The 16,459-nt window shown below is 49.8% G+C and overlaps 1 protein-coding gene across 2 annotated transcripts in view; it reads left to right on the top strand.

The window, feature by feature from the left end:
• The window catches only part of SALL2 (spalt like transcription factor 2), a 21,608-nt gene extending 5,202 nt beyond the window's left edge, over nucleotides 1–16,406 (top strand). The window contains exons 1-4 of one of the 2 annotated variants that reach the window (XM_033169557.1): nucleotides 3,867–4,228; nucleotides 7,966–10,331; nucleotides 13,108–13,570; nucleotides 16,092–16,406. In XM_033169557.1, coding sequence (XP_033025448.1) covers nucleotides 4,117–4,228; nucleotides 7,966–10,331; nucleotides 13,108–13,542 — 2,913 coding nt within the window. In that variant the 5' untranslated portion in view covers nucleotides 3,867–4,116 and the 3' untranslated portion in view covers nucleotides 13,543–13,570; nucleotides 16,092–16,406. Of the gene's footprint in view, nucleotides 1–3,866; nucleotides 4,229–7,965; nucleotides 10,332–13,107; nucleotides 13,571–16,091 lie in introns of those variants that run through there. The other variant, XM_033169558.1, reaches the window with a different exon arrangement.
• Nucleotides 16,407–16,459: the final 53 nt, after the last annotated feature.

Here is a 16,459-nt window from a genome sequence, read left to right on the forward strand (position 1 = left end):
ACTTATTTAAATCTATCTAACCCTCTTTTATAGCATTGTAGATTGACTTCCTCACACCCTCTCCGTCTGCTTTCCTTGTGAATCATCTTTAGTAATTTATTTACCTTTTATGTTCTCATATTAATAAACAAATCAACTTCTCTTTTTTAATAGCCTTAACATTACTTCATCTATAACTACACGTTATCTAACTTCTATATCTGCTGCCTATCTGTTTTTTCCTGCTTGTTTTAAATACTAATTTTAGCATATTTCTTTAAATAAACTTTAAATTTGTTCCAGTCTTTCTCCACCGCGTCGTCCCTCTGGTCTCGGAGTTTCCCGGTCAGTTCAGCAAGCTCCATATAGCCCATTACTTTCATCTGCCATTCTTCAATCATTGGTATCTCCTCTGTCTTCCAGTTTTTTGCTAATAAAATTCTTGCTGCTGTTGTGGCATACATAAAAACTGTTCTATCCTCTCTTGGGATTTTCATGATTTACAATACCCAATAGAAGGCTTCTGGTTTTTTTTTTACTGAATGTATTTTTCAACATCTTTTTCAACTCATTATATATCTTTTCCCAGAAGCCTTCAACTTTCTGGCACGTCCACCACATGTGAAAAAATGTCCCTTTTATTTGTTTATATTTCCAGCATTTGTTACATTGTCCATGATACATTTTAGCCAACTTAACTGGAGTTAAATACCACCTATACATCATTGTCATAACGTTTTCTCTTAGGCTATTACACGCTGAAAATTTTATACCTATTTTCCATAGTCTTTCCCAATCCTCTAGCATTACGTTGTGCCCTATATCCTTTGCCCAATTGATCATTACAGATTTAACCATCTCATCTTTCGTGTGCCACACTAGCAGCAAATTATACATTCTGGACAGATTTTTTTACCTTTGGTTCTATCAGTTCCGTTTCCAACTTGGTTTGACACGTCAGTTTTTAAGACTTGCTTTCATATTCTATCTTTCTGGATTCCAGCAACCAACCGCTTGGGAAGCATACATTAAGCTGCAAAAGCACAACCACACATATAGGTTGAACCCAATGTACTAACTATCCAGGTACCAAACTTGCAGAGTTCCTATGCTCTGATTGCAAATTATATAGATTTCAATTCACTTGAGAGAGCAAGTCTGTTGCAAAGACCCCACAAACGTGTAGCTGCATGACTTCTTATTCCTAAACGTGATAAAAACACGTTGAAAGAAACCTTAGAACCTGCTGGTGCATCTCTCAAAAGGAAGAGTCCTTTGCTTCTGGTGGTACAGTCAAACCTCGGTTGTCGAATGTAATCTGTTCCGGAAGACCGTTCGACTTCTGAAACGTTCGACAACTGAGGATCAAAGGGCGGTCAGCAAAGTCAATGGAGAAAAAAGAAAAATACTGTCCGGAAGCCGTTTGGCTTCCGAAAATCGTTCGAAAACTGGAGTGGTTACTTCCGGGTTTTTGGCGTTCGGGAGCCAAAACGTACGATAAGGGAGGCATTTGGGAGCCGAGGTTTGACTGTATACAGTACGCTAGATGGAAAGTCCAACACTCCCCACATATCTGAAGAATGCCTTCCCTGGCACCGGCCAACCCAGTAACTCATCTGTTTTACACGCAGAAGGTCCCAGGTTCAATCCTTGCCACCTCCAAAACGTTCCCTGCCTGGAACCCTGATGAGCTGCTGCCAATCAGTGAAGACAACACTAAGTTAAATGGACTAATGGTCTGATGCAATTTAATGCAGATTCCTATTTGCTAAGATCTGCAGGAGGGGCCCAGCTCGTGGGAACTTCACTAAGTTCAGTCAATGAGGTTACTGCACGAAGCAGGGCCTTCTCCATGGTGGCATCTCAAATATGAAGCTCCCTCCATTTAGAGATCTGTTTATCCACCTGTTTACATTTAGGAGACGGATGAAAATGGTACCTGTTTCTACAGGCCTTTAGGATGCATTGTAACTGGTTGTCTTTACACATTGTCGTTGGTGGTTTTGGTGGATTTGCTTATTCTGAGGCCCTCATTCGTGTGTCACGTCCTCGAGAGGTCCGGAGGGTGGCAACACGGGAACGGGGCCTTCTCTGCAGTGGCTCCCCGTCTGTGGAATGCTCTCCCCAGGGAAGTTTGCCTGGCGCCTTCATTATACACCTTTAGGCGCCAGACAAAAATGTTCCTTTTTAACCTGGCCTTTGGTTGATGTGCCCTTTTAAAATGTGGCTCTTTTGGGGGAGGGATGTTATTGGGTTGTTGTTTTTATTTTGATTATATATTCTGTGGTTTTTATGTTGATCTTTTCTTTGAACTGCCCTGAGACCTCTGGGTATAGGACAGTTTATAAATTCAATAATAATAATAATAATAATAATAATAATAATAATAATAATAACGCAATGGGATTTTACTTGCGTTTTCAGTATTGGTTTTTTCCCCTTTTTCTTGGTGTAAGGTGTCCTAAGCTCTCGCAAGAGCAAGGGTGGCAGTGCTGTTTTTCTCTTATAATGGCAATGGCACCCACCTGAGAGGTGCTGGAACTGAGTTCCAGTGAGTTCCTGCTGAAAAAAAGCCCTGAAGGGTGGGATGCGTGAACCAATAGTAACACCATGTTCTGAAGTGCGTAAGCCTGTGTGGTCTAGTGGTCAGAGTGCCAGATTAGGACCCGGAAGGCCAGAGTTCAAATCTTCCCCTCAGCCACGAAGCTCACTAGGCGACTTTGGGTCAGTCAGTTTTCCCTCAGCCTAGCTTACCTCACAGGGTTACTGTGTGGATAAAATGAGGAGCAGGAGAATCAGATACTCTGCCTTGAACTCCTTGCAGGAAAGTGGGAACAGAAATGCAATAATATAATATATTTTTTAAAAATATTATATACAATATGGGGTTTATTGGGTTGGTTTTGTTTTTGTTTATTCTGTGATTTTATATTAAGGGCTGTAGCACTGTGGCAGAACAGGTCAATCCCTAGCAACAGAGCTGGGAGAGAAACTCTGTCTAAAATCCTGGCTAAAACCATGTTGAGTTAGATGGACCAACAGTCTGACTTGGGATAAGGCAGCATCTTGTGTTTGTTCCCACAGTTTGAAAGGCACATATCTAGATGTGCACCGGTGCAGAAGATGATAACTTGTAGACGGGCAACCCTGTTTGGAATGAGGGGGGAGCCCCTCTCCTTAAAAATAGATTGCCATTAAGATTGTTACAGATTTCTAACCCACCTTTCAGGGAAAGTTAGTATGATGCTATGGGTAGAGAGCTCCACCTAGGAGACCAGAGTTCAAAACTTGAGCTCCTTGGGGGGAAAGGTTGGGATATAAATGCAAGACATATAATTAAGAGCATAGATTAAAAGTACAGTGCCTTGAGCTCCTTGGAGGAACGGTGGAATAATATAAATGCAACATATATATTTTGGTGTGGGGATTCCCATATGGGGCAGCTGCATATTCCTGCATTACAGGGGGTTGGACTAGATGATCCTCAGGGTCCCCTCCAACTCTACGATTCTAATATTAAATGTGGAGGGGAAGAACCAGGCACCGTGAGCTTCTTGGGGTGTGGAAATTTGGGATATAAACATGGGTGTAGCCAGGAATTTTTTTTGGGGGGGGCAGGCCTTTTGTTGGAGGGGCAGAACCTCAGTTTGCTAGGTATTTTTATTGATTATTATTGATTTGGAGGGCAGCCTCCCCTCCATGCCCCCCCATATACCGGTAAATGCAATATTTTTTTTAAAAAAAATTAAATGTACACTTCCTAGCTCCTTGGACTAAAGGTGGGCTAATATAAATGCAACATAAAAAATTGAAATGTGTCGGTTTGCAAAAGGTCCGGGTTTTTTTGGGGGGGGGAGCTCCTAAAAGCAGGGCTCCTCCTTCGTCCTGGCTTGGCCCGCTTGCCTCCCTCCTCCTTCCTGGCTCTCCATCCCTCCGTCTCCAGGTGCGCTCCGGAGCCAGGGCGCACGGGGGCGCAGCGCCCTCTCCTTCCTTCGGCGGCAGCCGCCCTCCCGACACCAGAGGTCCCTGCTGCGGCCGGGTGGGAGCCGCTCTCGGCAGCCCACCGCTCGTCTGGCCGCCGCTTGCCTCCTCCTCTTCCTCCATCCTCCGGGATCGGAGGCGGCCGGGCGGGCCGAGATGAGCGTCTCCCGAGCGCACGGAGAGCAGCAGCAGCAGCCGGAGGAGGTGGCGGCGTCGGGCGACGGAGCCGCTGGCGCCGGTGGCGACTGCAGGATGGGCGAGGCCGCAGGTGGGCTCCTCGCCCCTGTGGCCGGTGCAGCCGGCTGGGGAAGGGGAGAGGGGGCGACCTGGCGGCCGTGGCCTCCTAGCAAGGGCTGGAGGGGAAGCAGCCGGGCCCAGAGATCTCCCTCGAGGCGCCCATCCCTCCCCTCGCGCTCCTGCATGCCATCAACCCGTTTACGCATCCATCCATCCTAGTAGTTTATCCTGGCCCTTCCCCGCCACCCACCCAAAGAGCCAGCCAGGCTCCTGTTTGATTTGCCATGCCCTGTTTGTGCCTTTCCGTCCCCATTGTCTCCATCCAGAAGTCAGATCCCCCTGTTAGCTATTCTATAGGAATACGGTGGATGATTTTCAGGTGTGCTTCCTTCTTTTTTTGCCCTCCTCCTCCCTCCCTCCCTCGCTTTCTTTCTAGAGAGAACGATGCATGAATGGGCAAAACCTTGCAAAGCATAGCTGTCAACTTTCCCCTTTTTAAAAGGGAAATTCCCTTATTCCGAATAGGATTCCTCGCAAGAAAAGGGGAAAGTTGACAGCTATGTTGCAAAGATGGGTTGCTGGATAAGGGGGATTGCAAATTATTTGGATGTGGGTTGGGCTTTCAGGTAATTAAAAAAAAATGTTTGCCATGGTGATCCCAATCTTTCTTTTCCATTCTTAAAATTGCATGAGATCTGTTTGTAGAATGGCAGGATTTTGGAGTTGGGAGGGACCCCTGTGGGTCATCTAGTCCAACCCCCTGCAATGCAGGAATCTCAGCTAAAGCATCCATGGCAGATGGCCACCCAACCTCTGCTTAAAAACCTCCAAGGAAGGAGGTTCTTCTATACAGTGGCACCTCAGGTTACATACGCTTCAGGTTACAGACTCCGCTAACCCAGAAATAACGCTTCAGTTTAAGAACTTTACCTCAGGATAAGAACAGAAATTGCATGGCAGAAGTGGGAGGCCCCATTAGCTAAAGTGGTGCTTCAGGTTAAGAACAGTTTCAGGTTAAGAACGGACCTCCGTAACGAATTAAGTTCTTAACCCGAGGTGCCACCGTATTTCTGTTTTCCTTCCATTTTTATGTCTTCGGCATGCCTGCCAAGTTTTCTGGGCTGGCAGGTTTGTTTGTTTAACAGGATGGCAATGAGAAGTAGAAACATTGCTTGCTTTCGACATACGGAGGAAACAGACAGAGAAAAGTTTTTCTCCCTCTTAGGACGGGGGGGGGGCGCCCTGTGAAGCTGAGCGTGGCAAGGAAATATGTTTTCACGTAGTGCATATTTAAATTATGGAACTCACTGCCAGAGGAAGCAGTGGGTGGCCACCAACCAACTTAGATGGCTTTAGAAGTGGGTTGGGGAAAATCGTGCAGGTTAAGGCCTTCCGTGGCTTACTAGCCTTGACGGCTGTGCTCTGCCCCCACAGTTGAAGGAAACACAAAACAAAGAGCCGTGACAATAGACAGTGAAAAATGTATAAATATACTATAGCAACTGTGAGAATAATGGCTACAAAATATAAAATGCAAACGCAATGGCCTGAAAACGTATATTCAGTGGTGCATAAACACTACTAATCAATACCAGTCTGTAGTGCAATAAATCACTTAGGAATCATAAATGTTCCAGGTAAGTATAAAGTTGATATTCAGTAATAAAATTCCTCGTGGAATTGAATATATGTGTCAGGCCATTGCGTTTTCATTTTATATTTTGTAGCCATTATTCTCACTGTTGCTATAGTATATTTATACATTTTTTCACTGTCTATTGTCACGGCTCTTTGTTTTGTGTTCGCTTATATTTTCCTCGACTGTCTGTTTGTTATTTGCTACTTGTTTGTTTTCCACAGTTGAAGGAGCTAATGCTTCTGAATACCAGAAGCATACTGGAAACTGCAGGAGGGGAGAGAGCTCTTGTGTTCGAATCCTGCTTGCCGGTTTTCTATAGGCGTTTGGTTGGCCGCTGTGAGAACAGGATGCTGAACTTAGATGAGCCACTGGCATGATCCACTGGGGCTCTTCTCATTATCTTTAATTTTGTCTTTCTTCTTTTTAAAGTTAGTATTTGCAAAATCAGGTTCTTGCTGGTGGGGGATAGTGTGTTAGGGGAGGGGGCTACAGCAAGGCACCTGCTTTTGCATGGAGAAGCTCCTGGGCTCACTGTACAACATCTCCAGCTCAAAGAACCTCCGATGGAAGGACCAGAGATCCGAAAGAGCCACTGTCAGTCAACCTTCACCATTGGCCAAGCTGCCTGGGGATTCTGGGACTTGTAGTGCAACAGCATCTGGGAATCCAAGCTTGACAAATGCTGCATTAACTAGACATATAATTAATATAATATATGTTTACATCAAAATATTGGCAAGTCCTGAGCAGAGAGAGGGTTGTAACACAAGTTGGAGGACGTACCTAGTTGTGACAATTAAATGGGCCAGCTGCCTTATACCTTTGGTCTGCCTAACTCAGTATTGTGAGAGCCAGTGTGGTGTAGTGGTTAAGAGCGGTAGACTTGTAATCTGGGGAACCGGGTTCGTGTCTCCACTCCTCCACATGCAGCTGCTGGGTGACCTTGGGCTAGTCACGCTTCTTTGAAGTCTCTCAGCCCCACTCACCTCACAGAGTGTTTGTTGTGGGGGAGGAAGGGAAAGGAGATTGTTAGCCACTTTGAGACTCCTTCGGGTAGTGATAAAGCGGGATATCAAATCCAAACTGACTGGCAAAGTTTCAAGCAAGGGACATTTCCAGCCAGTGTTAGATACTTAGTTATATAAGCTATGCACTGAATGGCTCCTTAAACCAGGGTTACAGTTGCCAAAACAGAATGCCTAGTTGCCATTTTGGGGCCAGATCCAAGGATCCGCAGACATGCACCTCCAGATGGTGGAGATGTCAAGGCACCATCCTGATGCGCGGGCATCTTCACTTGGTCACAAGTGGCCGACAGCCAGGTGCAAAACGTGCCTGGTGCCTGGCGAAATTTGAATGCTTGTTTCCAGCCATAAGAAGAACCTTCTGGATCAGGCCAATGGTGCGTGCTGTCCAGTATCCTGTTCTCACAGTGGTCAACCAGATGTTTGTGGAAAACTAGCAAGCAGGACCCGAGCACAGGCACACTCTCCTCTCCGGTGGCTTCCAGCCACTGGTATTCAGGAGCATAACTGCCTCCCACCAAGGAAGCAGAGCAGAGCTATCATGGCCAATAGCCACTGGTAGCCACGTCCTTCATGTAGATGTCAGAGATTGAACCTGGGACCTCCTGCATCCTGTTTCCGTTCACTAAAATCTGAGTGTTGCCACTAGCTTCTATCTCATCTGCAGTTGTCCTGTGCATCTTCGCGGTTAAAGATCAGGTGGGCTTGGTTCCCAGAGTGCTGTAGTGGTTGTAGCAGAGTATCTCAAGCTTGGGTCTCCAGCTGTTGTGGGACTACAACTCCCATCATCCCTGCTAGCTGGGATGATGAGAGTTGGAGTCCAACAACAACTAGGGACCCAAGTCTGAGAAACATTGGGTTAGAGTGTCGGACTTGGACTTGGGAGACCAGGGTTCAAATCCCCACTCGGCCATAAAGCTCACTGGGTGACTTGGGGCGAGTCACTCACTCTCAGCCTAACCTACCTAGGGATTAAATGGGGAAGAGGAGAACTACAGACACCATCTTGGAGGAAAGTATGGGATATATAAATGTGATGAATGAAATAGATTGCTGATCCAAAATAACCGCACCCCCTTTCTCTCTGTCTCCCTTTCTCTGCAGGAGATACTGGGGACGAGACAGCCCCATTATCCTGCCCCGCGTGCCGTACCAACTTCAAGGATCCCTCCGAGTTGTCCGCTCACGTGGATTCCTGCTGTTCGGAGCAGCCCACCTGTTCCTCTGCGGCGGCAGCTACAGCCGCCGCTGGTCAGGACCACTCCAGCCTCTCCTCCTCGTCCTCCTCTTCCTCGGTGGAAGTCCGTCCCGAGAGCCCTCAGAGCATGGACGTCGAATCGGGGACGCTGCTGTCCGACCCAACCCAAGAAGCGGCCCTTCCCCGGCCCCCTCCCCCGCCTCCCCCAACACTGCCCCCCTCGTCCGCCTCCGTCCCCGCCGGGCACCTCAACATCCCCCTCATCTTGGAAGAGCTCAGGGTCCTGCAGCAACGCCAGCTGCACCAAATGCAGATGACTGAGCAGATCTGCCGCCAGGTGCTGCTGCTAGGGTCCCTGGGGCAGGTGGGCTCCCCGACCCCTTCCTCCGAGCCAGCCCCAGCAGCATCTCTCCCTCCCAAGCCCCCCTTGCCGGTCTTCTCCATCAAAACAGAGCCAGGGAGGACCCAGGCGTCCAGCTCCCCTGAGGTCCCCAAGCCCGCTTTCTTCCACCTCTACCACCCTTTCCCCGGAGGCGCCCGAGTGCCCAAAGCCGAGCAGCTCCTGGCTCCGGCCTTTCCCACAGCTACGGGCATCCTGGCTGCCCAGTGTTTGGGTGCCGCCCGGGGTTTGGAGCAGGCGACGTCTCCGGGGCTCCTGCGGCAGAAGAACGGGGGAGGAGTGGGGGGAGGAGGAGGAGGAGGAGTAGGGCTAGAAAGCAGGCTGGAGGAGAAGCCCGGAGGGCGCCACAAATGCCGCTTCTGCGGCAAGGTCTTTGGCAGCGACAGCGCCCTGCAGATCCACCTGCGCTCCCATACAGGCGAGCGCCCTTACAAGTGCAACATCTGCGGCAACCGCTTCACCACCCGCGGCAACCTCAAGGTGCACTTCCACCGCCACCGGGAGAAATACCCCCACGTCCAGATGAACCCCCATCCCGTCCCCGAGCACCTGGACTACGTCCTCACCACCTCGGGGCTACCTTACGGCATGTCGGTGCCACCCGAGAAGGCCGAGCCCGGAGAGGAAACCACCCCTCCGCCCACCGCTGAACGGAAGGCCCTGAGTGCCACTGAGAGCCTCACCCTGCTGTCTGGGGCTTCGCCGTCGGCAGCAGCCCAGGCCTTGCCCAGCTTCAACAAGCTGGTTCTGATGAAGGCAGTGGAGGCAAAAGGGAAGGGGGACGAGAACACCCCGCCAGAAAGGGAGGCGGAGGGTGCCCGGCTTCAGCTGGGGAAGCTGGTGGGATCGCTGCCCAGCTGGGCCTTGCTAGCCAATCACTTCAAGGCGGGCACAGCGGTGGGGCCTTTCCCCTACGTGCTAGAAGCGTCCCCCTCGGAGACTTCCAAGCTCCAGCAGCTGGTGGAGAAGATTGACCGCCAGGGGTCTCCGTCGTCGTCTTCTTGCTCTGCTCCCGTCACAGCTGCCCAAGCTATGGCCGGGTCCTCCTCCTCCTCCTCCTCTTCCCTGCCCGCTTCTTCGGGGCCCAACCAGTGTGTGATCTGCTTGCGGGTCCTGAGCTGCCCTCGAGCCCTGCAGCTCCACTACGGGCAGCACGGAGGGGAGAGGCCTTTCAAGTGCAAGGTGTGCGGGCGTGCCTTCTCCACCCGGGGGAACCTGCGCGCTCACTTTGTGGGCCACAAAACTAGCTCGGCCGCCCGGGCCCAGAACTCTTGCCCCATCTGCCAGAAGAAGTTCACCAACGCTGTTAGCCTCCAGCAGCACGTCCGCATGCACCTGGGCGGGCAGATCCCCAACGGGGCGCTCCTCCCTGAGACCCCGACTCCGGAAGGGGCCACCTTGGGGGAAGGCGAGAAGCAGCAGCAACCGCAGCAACAGGCCCCTCCGCAAGACGAGGAACTGTCGGAGGAGGAGGAAGAAGTACCCACCGATGAAGACTCCCTGGAAAGTGGAGGGGAAAAGGTCGAGGGGCCCTCCAGCCCGGAACAGGAAGCTCCGGGCCTCACCAAGGAAGGGGGAGAAGCGGTGCAGGCAGGAGGGGAAGACAGTGGCACCAATGCTGCCTTGCCATCAGGGCCCGGAAGCCCTCAGCGGCCCATGCAGGAAGGGGAAGAGAAGGCGGAGGGGGAAAAGGCAGGAGCGGGAATGCTGCAAGAACACGAGGAGGAACAAGAAACAGGCGGGGAAGGCCCATCGGAGAAGCAAGAGGGCAGTCAAGCCAAAGAGGGGCCGACGCTTGTTTGTGGGATTTGCAAGCAGGCCTTCCCCGACAGGGCCGCATTGCGCAAACATGCACTGGCTGCCCACCACCAGGTAAGGGAGAGACCGTTGCTCTTTCTCAGTGTCTCCTATTATAGTAAGTGTTCTGCCTATCCCCTGTTCCCTTGTGATTTCCTTCTCCATCGTTTTATTGACTCAGGAAGTTAGCTTCACTTGGCGTACTGTCTGTCCCCCTCTAGAGGCAGAACTGGGGAGTGTAAGGCTCCGTTGCAGGAAGTACATGTCCCTTGCACAGTATTGACACAGGAAGCTGGTTGCACTTGGTGCGCTCTCTGCCCCCCTCTAGAGGCAGAACTGGGGCACGCAGGGCACCATTGTAGGAAATACGATACCACGTTGCCTCAGTTCTGGAGTGTGGCAAAACATTTTTAGTGTAATTTTCGTTTCTTCCACTTGGACCACCCATCAGGTTAAGATCACACATCAGTTCATGATATTCAGAAGCAACAAAATATAAGTCTGTAGTGATAGAATCCCTGTAAACAGACATTTATTAAAGCCTGAAGGATTAAAATGCATCTTGGCAGTACAGAGGCAGCCCGGTTTGATTACCCTAGGCCTTACAAAGGCTTGCAGCCTCCTGTCCCCATGTAGCGTAGCTTGTTGGTATTTGCTACTTATTTTTAAATAAATGTTTCCCCCCCCCCTGAAAATGAAATGAAAGCGGCATACAGCAATAAAGCGTGCATGCAGTAAACTAAATGTATTAAGGAAATTACCAGAAAATTTAAATAAAACATTTTAAAAAAAAATCCTGAAAGCAACAAAAACAGCAACCTGTAACGACCCCCTCAATATGCACACACACACACACAAAGAAACCTGATTTTTGTGAAAGCACAAAAGAAAGGAAAGCAACCTTAACGTAAAGGAAAGGGGAGAAAGGATTTTTGGCTGAAGGCCTGTACAGTGTACCACGGTCGCCAGACCCTAGTTTTCTTGATCAGAGGCCTCTGCTGCTATCACCACTCTGCTTCGTCTCTCTCGCAGTGCTTCCCAAACTTGGGTCTTCCGCTGTGGTTGGACTACAACTCCTATTATCCCTAGCTAGCAGGACCAGTGAAGAGCCAGTGCAAGTTGCAATTTCAGCTGAATTTGGGGGGACCCGCTTGAAGCATCCTTTGCCTCTAGCTATTTCGTTTGCTTTTGTTCGATTGGCTGGTTGCAAACAGCTGGAAGTCTGGGAATTCTTATAATAAACCTGATTTGCAATGGGGGCTGGATAATTTCGATGGTAGCTGAAATATACTCAGAGTCAAGTGTGAATTTCATGCTCTTTATTCAGCTCATAGTAGTGAGGAATGCAGTTCCCCCAAAACGTTTGCTTTATATACACTATTTACACAATGGGCCCCACGTGATTGGCTAATTCCGGGATACTCCTGTATGCCAATCGGGTTGCAGATTCACTTCCACCTGGAGCTGGATGGGGTGGCTCCTGCGGACCAATCAGACTGCTGCAATCTCAATCCTATTGTTCTGGGACCAATCAGACAGCTGCATTTTGGATCCTATTCAACTCATTACATAACAGCAGCTGTGGATCAAAAGTCTTTGAAACTGCAGAATATAGGCGGCCGCCTATATTTTGATGTTCGGCACTGCACATGCAGGCACCATTTAAGATGGTGTCGCTTCCATTGGGAAGCATGCTTAGAAGCCACGGCGAATGATGGAAATGGGATGGGGCCATAGCTCAGTGGCAGAGCATCTGCCCTGCATGCAGAAGTTCCCAGGTTCAGTCCCTGGCATCTACAGGTAGGGCTAGGAATACCCCCTGCCTGAAATTCCTGGAGAGCTGCAGACCCTCCAAGTGTGCCTATTTTCCAGGGGGCGTCCCTGATTTAGAGAAGCCATCCCGGTTTCTGATTTCATCCTGGAATGTCCTACCTTTCCTTAGGATGTCCCTATTTTCATTGGAGAAATGTTGGAGACTATGGAGTTATCCGACACACCCCCTCCCCAAACCATCTGAAGGCAATCCTGTATACAGAAGCTTTTTTAAAATGTTTAACGTTCGTTGTATTATGTTTTTTAATATGTTGGGAGCCGCCCAGAGTGGCTGGGGCAACCCAGTAAGATGTGTGGGGTATAAACAGTAAAATTACCCTTATGGAATGGGGCGTCCCTATTTTCGCCGGAGAAATGTTGGAGGGTATGGAGCTGCTGCCAGTCAGTGTAGACAATACTGAGCTGGGTGAAAGCGATATGAGGAAGCTTCCTGCCTTCTGTGTCAAACCAACAGCGTTCCTTCTCTTGTGGCCGCCAGGACCATTTAACACCGGTCCTTAAAGACCGACATTGGCTCCCAGTACGTTTCCGAGCACAATTCAAAGCGTTGGTGCTGACCTTTAAAGCCCTAAATGGCCTCAGCCCAGTATACCTGACGGAGCGTCTCCACCCCCATCGTTCTAACTAGACACTGAGGTCCAGCTCTGAGGGCCTTCTGGCAGTTCCCTCCCTGCGAGATGTGAGGTTACAGGGAACCAGGCAGAGGGCCTTCTCGGTAGTGGCTCCCGCCCTGTGGAATGCCCTCCCATCAGATGTCAAGGAAATAAACAACTATCTGACTTTTAGAAGACATCTGAAGGCAGCCTTGTTTAGGGAAGTTTTTAACGTTTGGTGTTTTGTTGTGTTTTTAATGTTCTGTTGGGAGCTGCAGAGTGGCTGAGGAAACCCAGCCAGATGGGAGGGAATTAATAATAATAATAATAATAATAATAATAATAATAATAATAATAATATTGGGAGTGTCGGCTCAGAGCTCTGCCTGTGTTAAGTGCCCGTCTCTTTCCTCTCTCTCCGAAAGGTTAATCTCAGCGGCCACGTGTGGAGCAGCAACCAGGCCCGGCGAGGGAGGCGCTTGCCCCTAGAAGGCCCCGTGCCAGTGCTGTCAGGGGGCCAGGTCAAGCTCCAGGACTTCCTGGGGCGCGACATCCCGGCCCAGCTCGTGGGGGTGGGACCCCTCTCTTTCTGGAACCAGTACACAGCCTTCCTTTCTGGAGGCCTCCCGACCAAGCCAGCTCACGGTGGGGGTAGCGGTGTCGCTTCCTCCTCCTCTTCTTCGGCATCCAACGTGGGCACCCACGGCCTCTTCGGATCCAGCGTCACCCCTGGGAAGGTGGCCCCCAGCGAGGCCAAGGAGAAGCCCCCGGTGGGGTCTCTGCTGCTGCTTCCTCCTCCGCCGCCGCCAGCCTCAGCCCCGGAGATCATCCCCGAGAACCAAGGGAAGGGGGAGAAGTAACTCCACACTGACGTAGCGCCTCCGTCAGGTAAGGCAAGCTGGAGGAGACCCATCGCAGCTGCAACTCTTGCCTGGTGCAATTGGATGCTGGGCCCCGGTGGGTTGGGTTGGCATCTGTCTCGAGGGACAAAGGAGGAGTGAAGTCAAGCTGTTGGAGGGTCACAGCACCTGCTGTGGCTGCAGAGACCGATGCGGGAGAGACATGTTTTGTTGCAGTTGGGGCAGACGGAGGCATCCCGTTGTGCCGCTGCAGATACACCACGGCATATCTTCTTTCTGCGCCGTTTCTCCTGCGGTCACTGCCGCGGGCGCACGACCTGTCCGTCCGTCTCCAGCCTCTGTGGCGCCCAGGTGGTGCGAGTGGAATAAATCCTGCGTACGTTTTGCAGGGGGGTGGAACCGGGCAGGATTTAAACACTCCTGAATAAATTCCACAAAGTGCATTTGCATAAACTTTGCGAGGCGGAATTTCCAGTGCAAAGCTCGGCCGGAGGCGAGATCTGTAATTCTAAGAAATTCTGAAATCTGACCGGTGATAGGATTTGTGATTCGCGGCGAAGAGAGGTTTGGATTCATGGGACACAGGTGTATGGGCTTGGATGGAGGCTGTTATGAGCAGTGCCCTCGGTGATTTGTTATGTAGGCCGTCACTGCCTTGAGCATGGGTAGGCAAACTAAGGCCCGAGGGCCGGATCCAGCCCAATCGCCTTCTCAATCCGTCTCGCGGACGGTCCGGGAATCAGCGTGTTTTTACATGAGTAGAACGTGTCCTTTTATTTAAAATGCATCTCTGGGTTATTTGTGGGGCATAGGAATTCGTTCATTTTTATTTTTTTTCAAAATATAGTCCGGCCCCCCCACAGGGTCTTAGAGACAGTGAACCAGCCCCCTGCTGAAAAAGTTTGCTGACCCCTGGCCTTGAGCAATCCAACCCCATTGCTGCTGTGCCCAGTGTATCTGCTGCTGGAAGCCTCTTTGAGATCGTGTACACCGCTTGGGTCATGGGGCGGACCTGCTGCCCTCTAGATGTTGCCGAACAACCACCCCCATCATCCCTGACCACTGGCTGTTATGGCTGGGGTTAATGGGAGTGGGGAGTCCAGCAATATTGGCGACGCCACAGGTTCCACACTCCTGATTTCGCCCATCGAAACAGCTTTAAAAGGTGCAAACTGCAGAGAACCTTCCTCTTCCCCCACTCACTAGATGGTCCTTGTTTGTGGGAGATGATGGTTCGGATGTGATTGGGGAGGACCCTGCTTTCTAAGATGCTCATTACCACAGCATCTAATTTGCATGCAGAAGGTCCCAGGTCCCTTGGCATCGCCATGTACAGCCGGGAATTTCCCCTGCTTAAAAGGACCCAGAAAACTGCTGCCAGTCCGTGTTGACAATACTGAGCTAAGATGGACCCAAAAGACAGCTTCCTCTATCCCTGTGCTCAGGGCAAGGTAGAGACATTCTGAAGCGGCAGGAAATACAGGCATGGTTTGCATATTCTTTATCATCCCAATGTAAAACTAGGGTTGCCATACGTCTGGAATTTCCCATACGTAGCCAGGATTCGTCAGAAAACGCTTCAATGTCCAGGAAAATCAGGACATATGGCAACACATGTTGAAAGTGTAGATTTTTGGCAAATCAAAAACTTCTCTTTTTTTGAGATTTTGCGAAAGAATGCTCAACAACTTTTGTGTCCAGTTTTCCGCTTTTTGAAATATGGTAACCCTGTCAAAACTTTCAGAAACAAAATAGAAAATTCTTTCCAGTAGCACCTTAGAGACCAAATGAGTTTGTTCTTGGTATGAGCTTTCGTGTGCATGCACACTTCTTCAGAAAGCTCATACCAAGAACAAACTCAGTTGGTCTCTAAGGTGCTACTGGAAAGAATTTTTATTTTGTTTCGACTATGGCAGACCAACACGGCTACCCACCTGTAACTAAAACTTTCAGAGTTAGCAAGGAGAGGCAAGAGTAAATTGATGCTTCTGGGTTGAAGGAAGCAAGCAAGGAAGGAAGGAAGGAAGGAAGGAAGGACAGCATGTTGCTGCCAGCCTGGGAAGGGCTGTCTTTTGAATGCTAGCCCAGCATCCTGTTCCCAAAGGTATCCATTTGGATGCCTCCAAGAAACCTGTTAAAAGGTGCAGAAGACCCTATTTTTTAGTTCCCCGCACATTTAAGGCATTCTTAGATTTCTCCTTAGCTCTGAAAGGCTCCTTGAATAGCTTACAAATAGCAACAATGAGTCAGTCTCCGTTTGCGGTCTAAGAGGCAGAACACTTAAGGAAAAGGGGGCAAGGAGGGAAGAGGAAAACAAGCAAACACATGAACCAGTTCTTCATAACGATGAGCAGATTTTTGAAGGTTTGGTGATCCACTCTCTGGATCGACTTTGCAGGATGCTTTGCATGAACAAAGCAGTGGCGTTTTTTTTTGTTTGGCGGGTGTCAAAGTAGTGAGTGATTTGCAAGGAGCTAGACCACAGGATGAGTGAGTGTGGTTTCTTTCCCCCTAACTTTTTTTTTCTTTTCCTTTCCTATCTTTTCCAGGCGGAACTGTTTTAGCGATACCCAGGCTGGCGGGGAAACCCCCCCCCCCACTCCTTTCCCGCAAGAAGAGAAGCAACTCCGGTCTTAATTTTAGCAACATTTTAGTCTTTTACTTTTAAAATGTAGCTTGGATGTCCGTCGGCCGAAAGGCAAGGATCCTGTCGCGGGTCAGGGAAGCACGGCAAACACCCTGCACCCTTGGGAAAAAGAAAAAAAAAAGTGGGTCTCATTTAGATTAGGGCAAGGATGCCGGACGGTCCATTCAAGCGAAGGGAAGAACATCTTGAGCTCCCCAATAAAAGCAGTTTGACAGAACTACCAAGTTTTTGGCTCTTATTTCTACAAAGGGCTGGAGGGGCGCCTGGTTT

The sequence above is a fragment of the Lacerta agilis genome, chromosome 14, assembly GCF_009819535.1.
Source record: "Lacerta agilis isolate rLacAgi1 chromosome 14, rLacAgi1.pri, whole genome shotgun sequence".
Taxonomy (NCBI): domain Eukaryota; kingdom Metazoa; phylum Chordata; class Lepidosauria; order Squamata; family Lacertidae; genus Lacerta; species Lacerta agilis.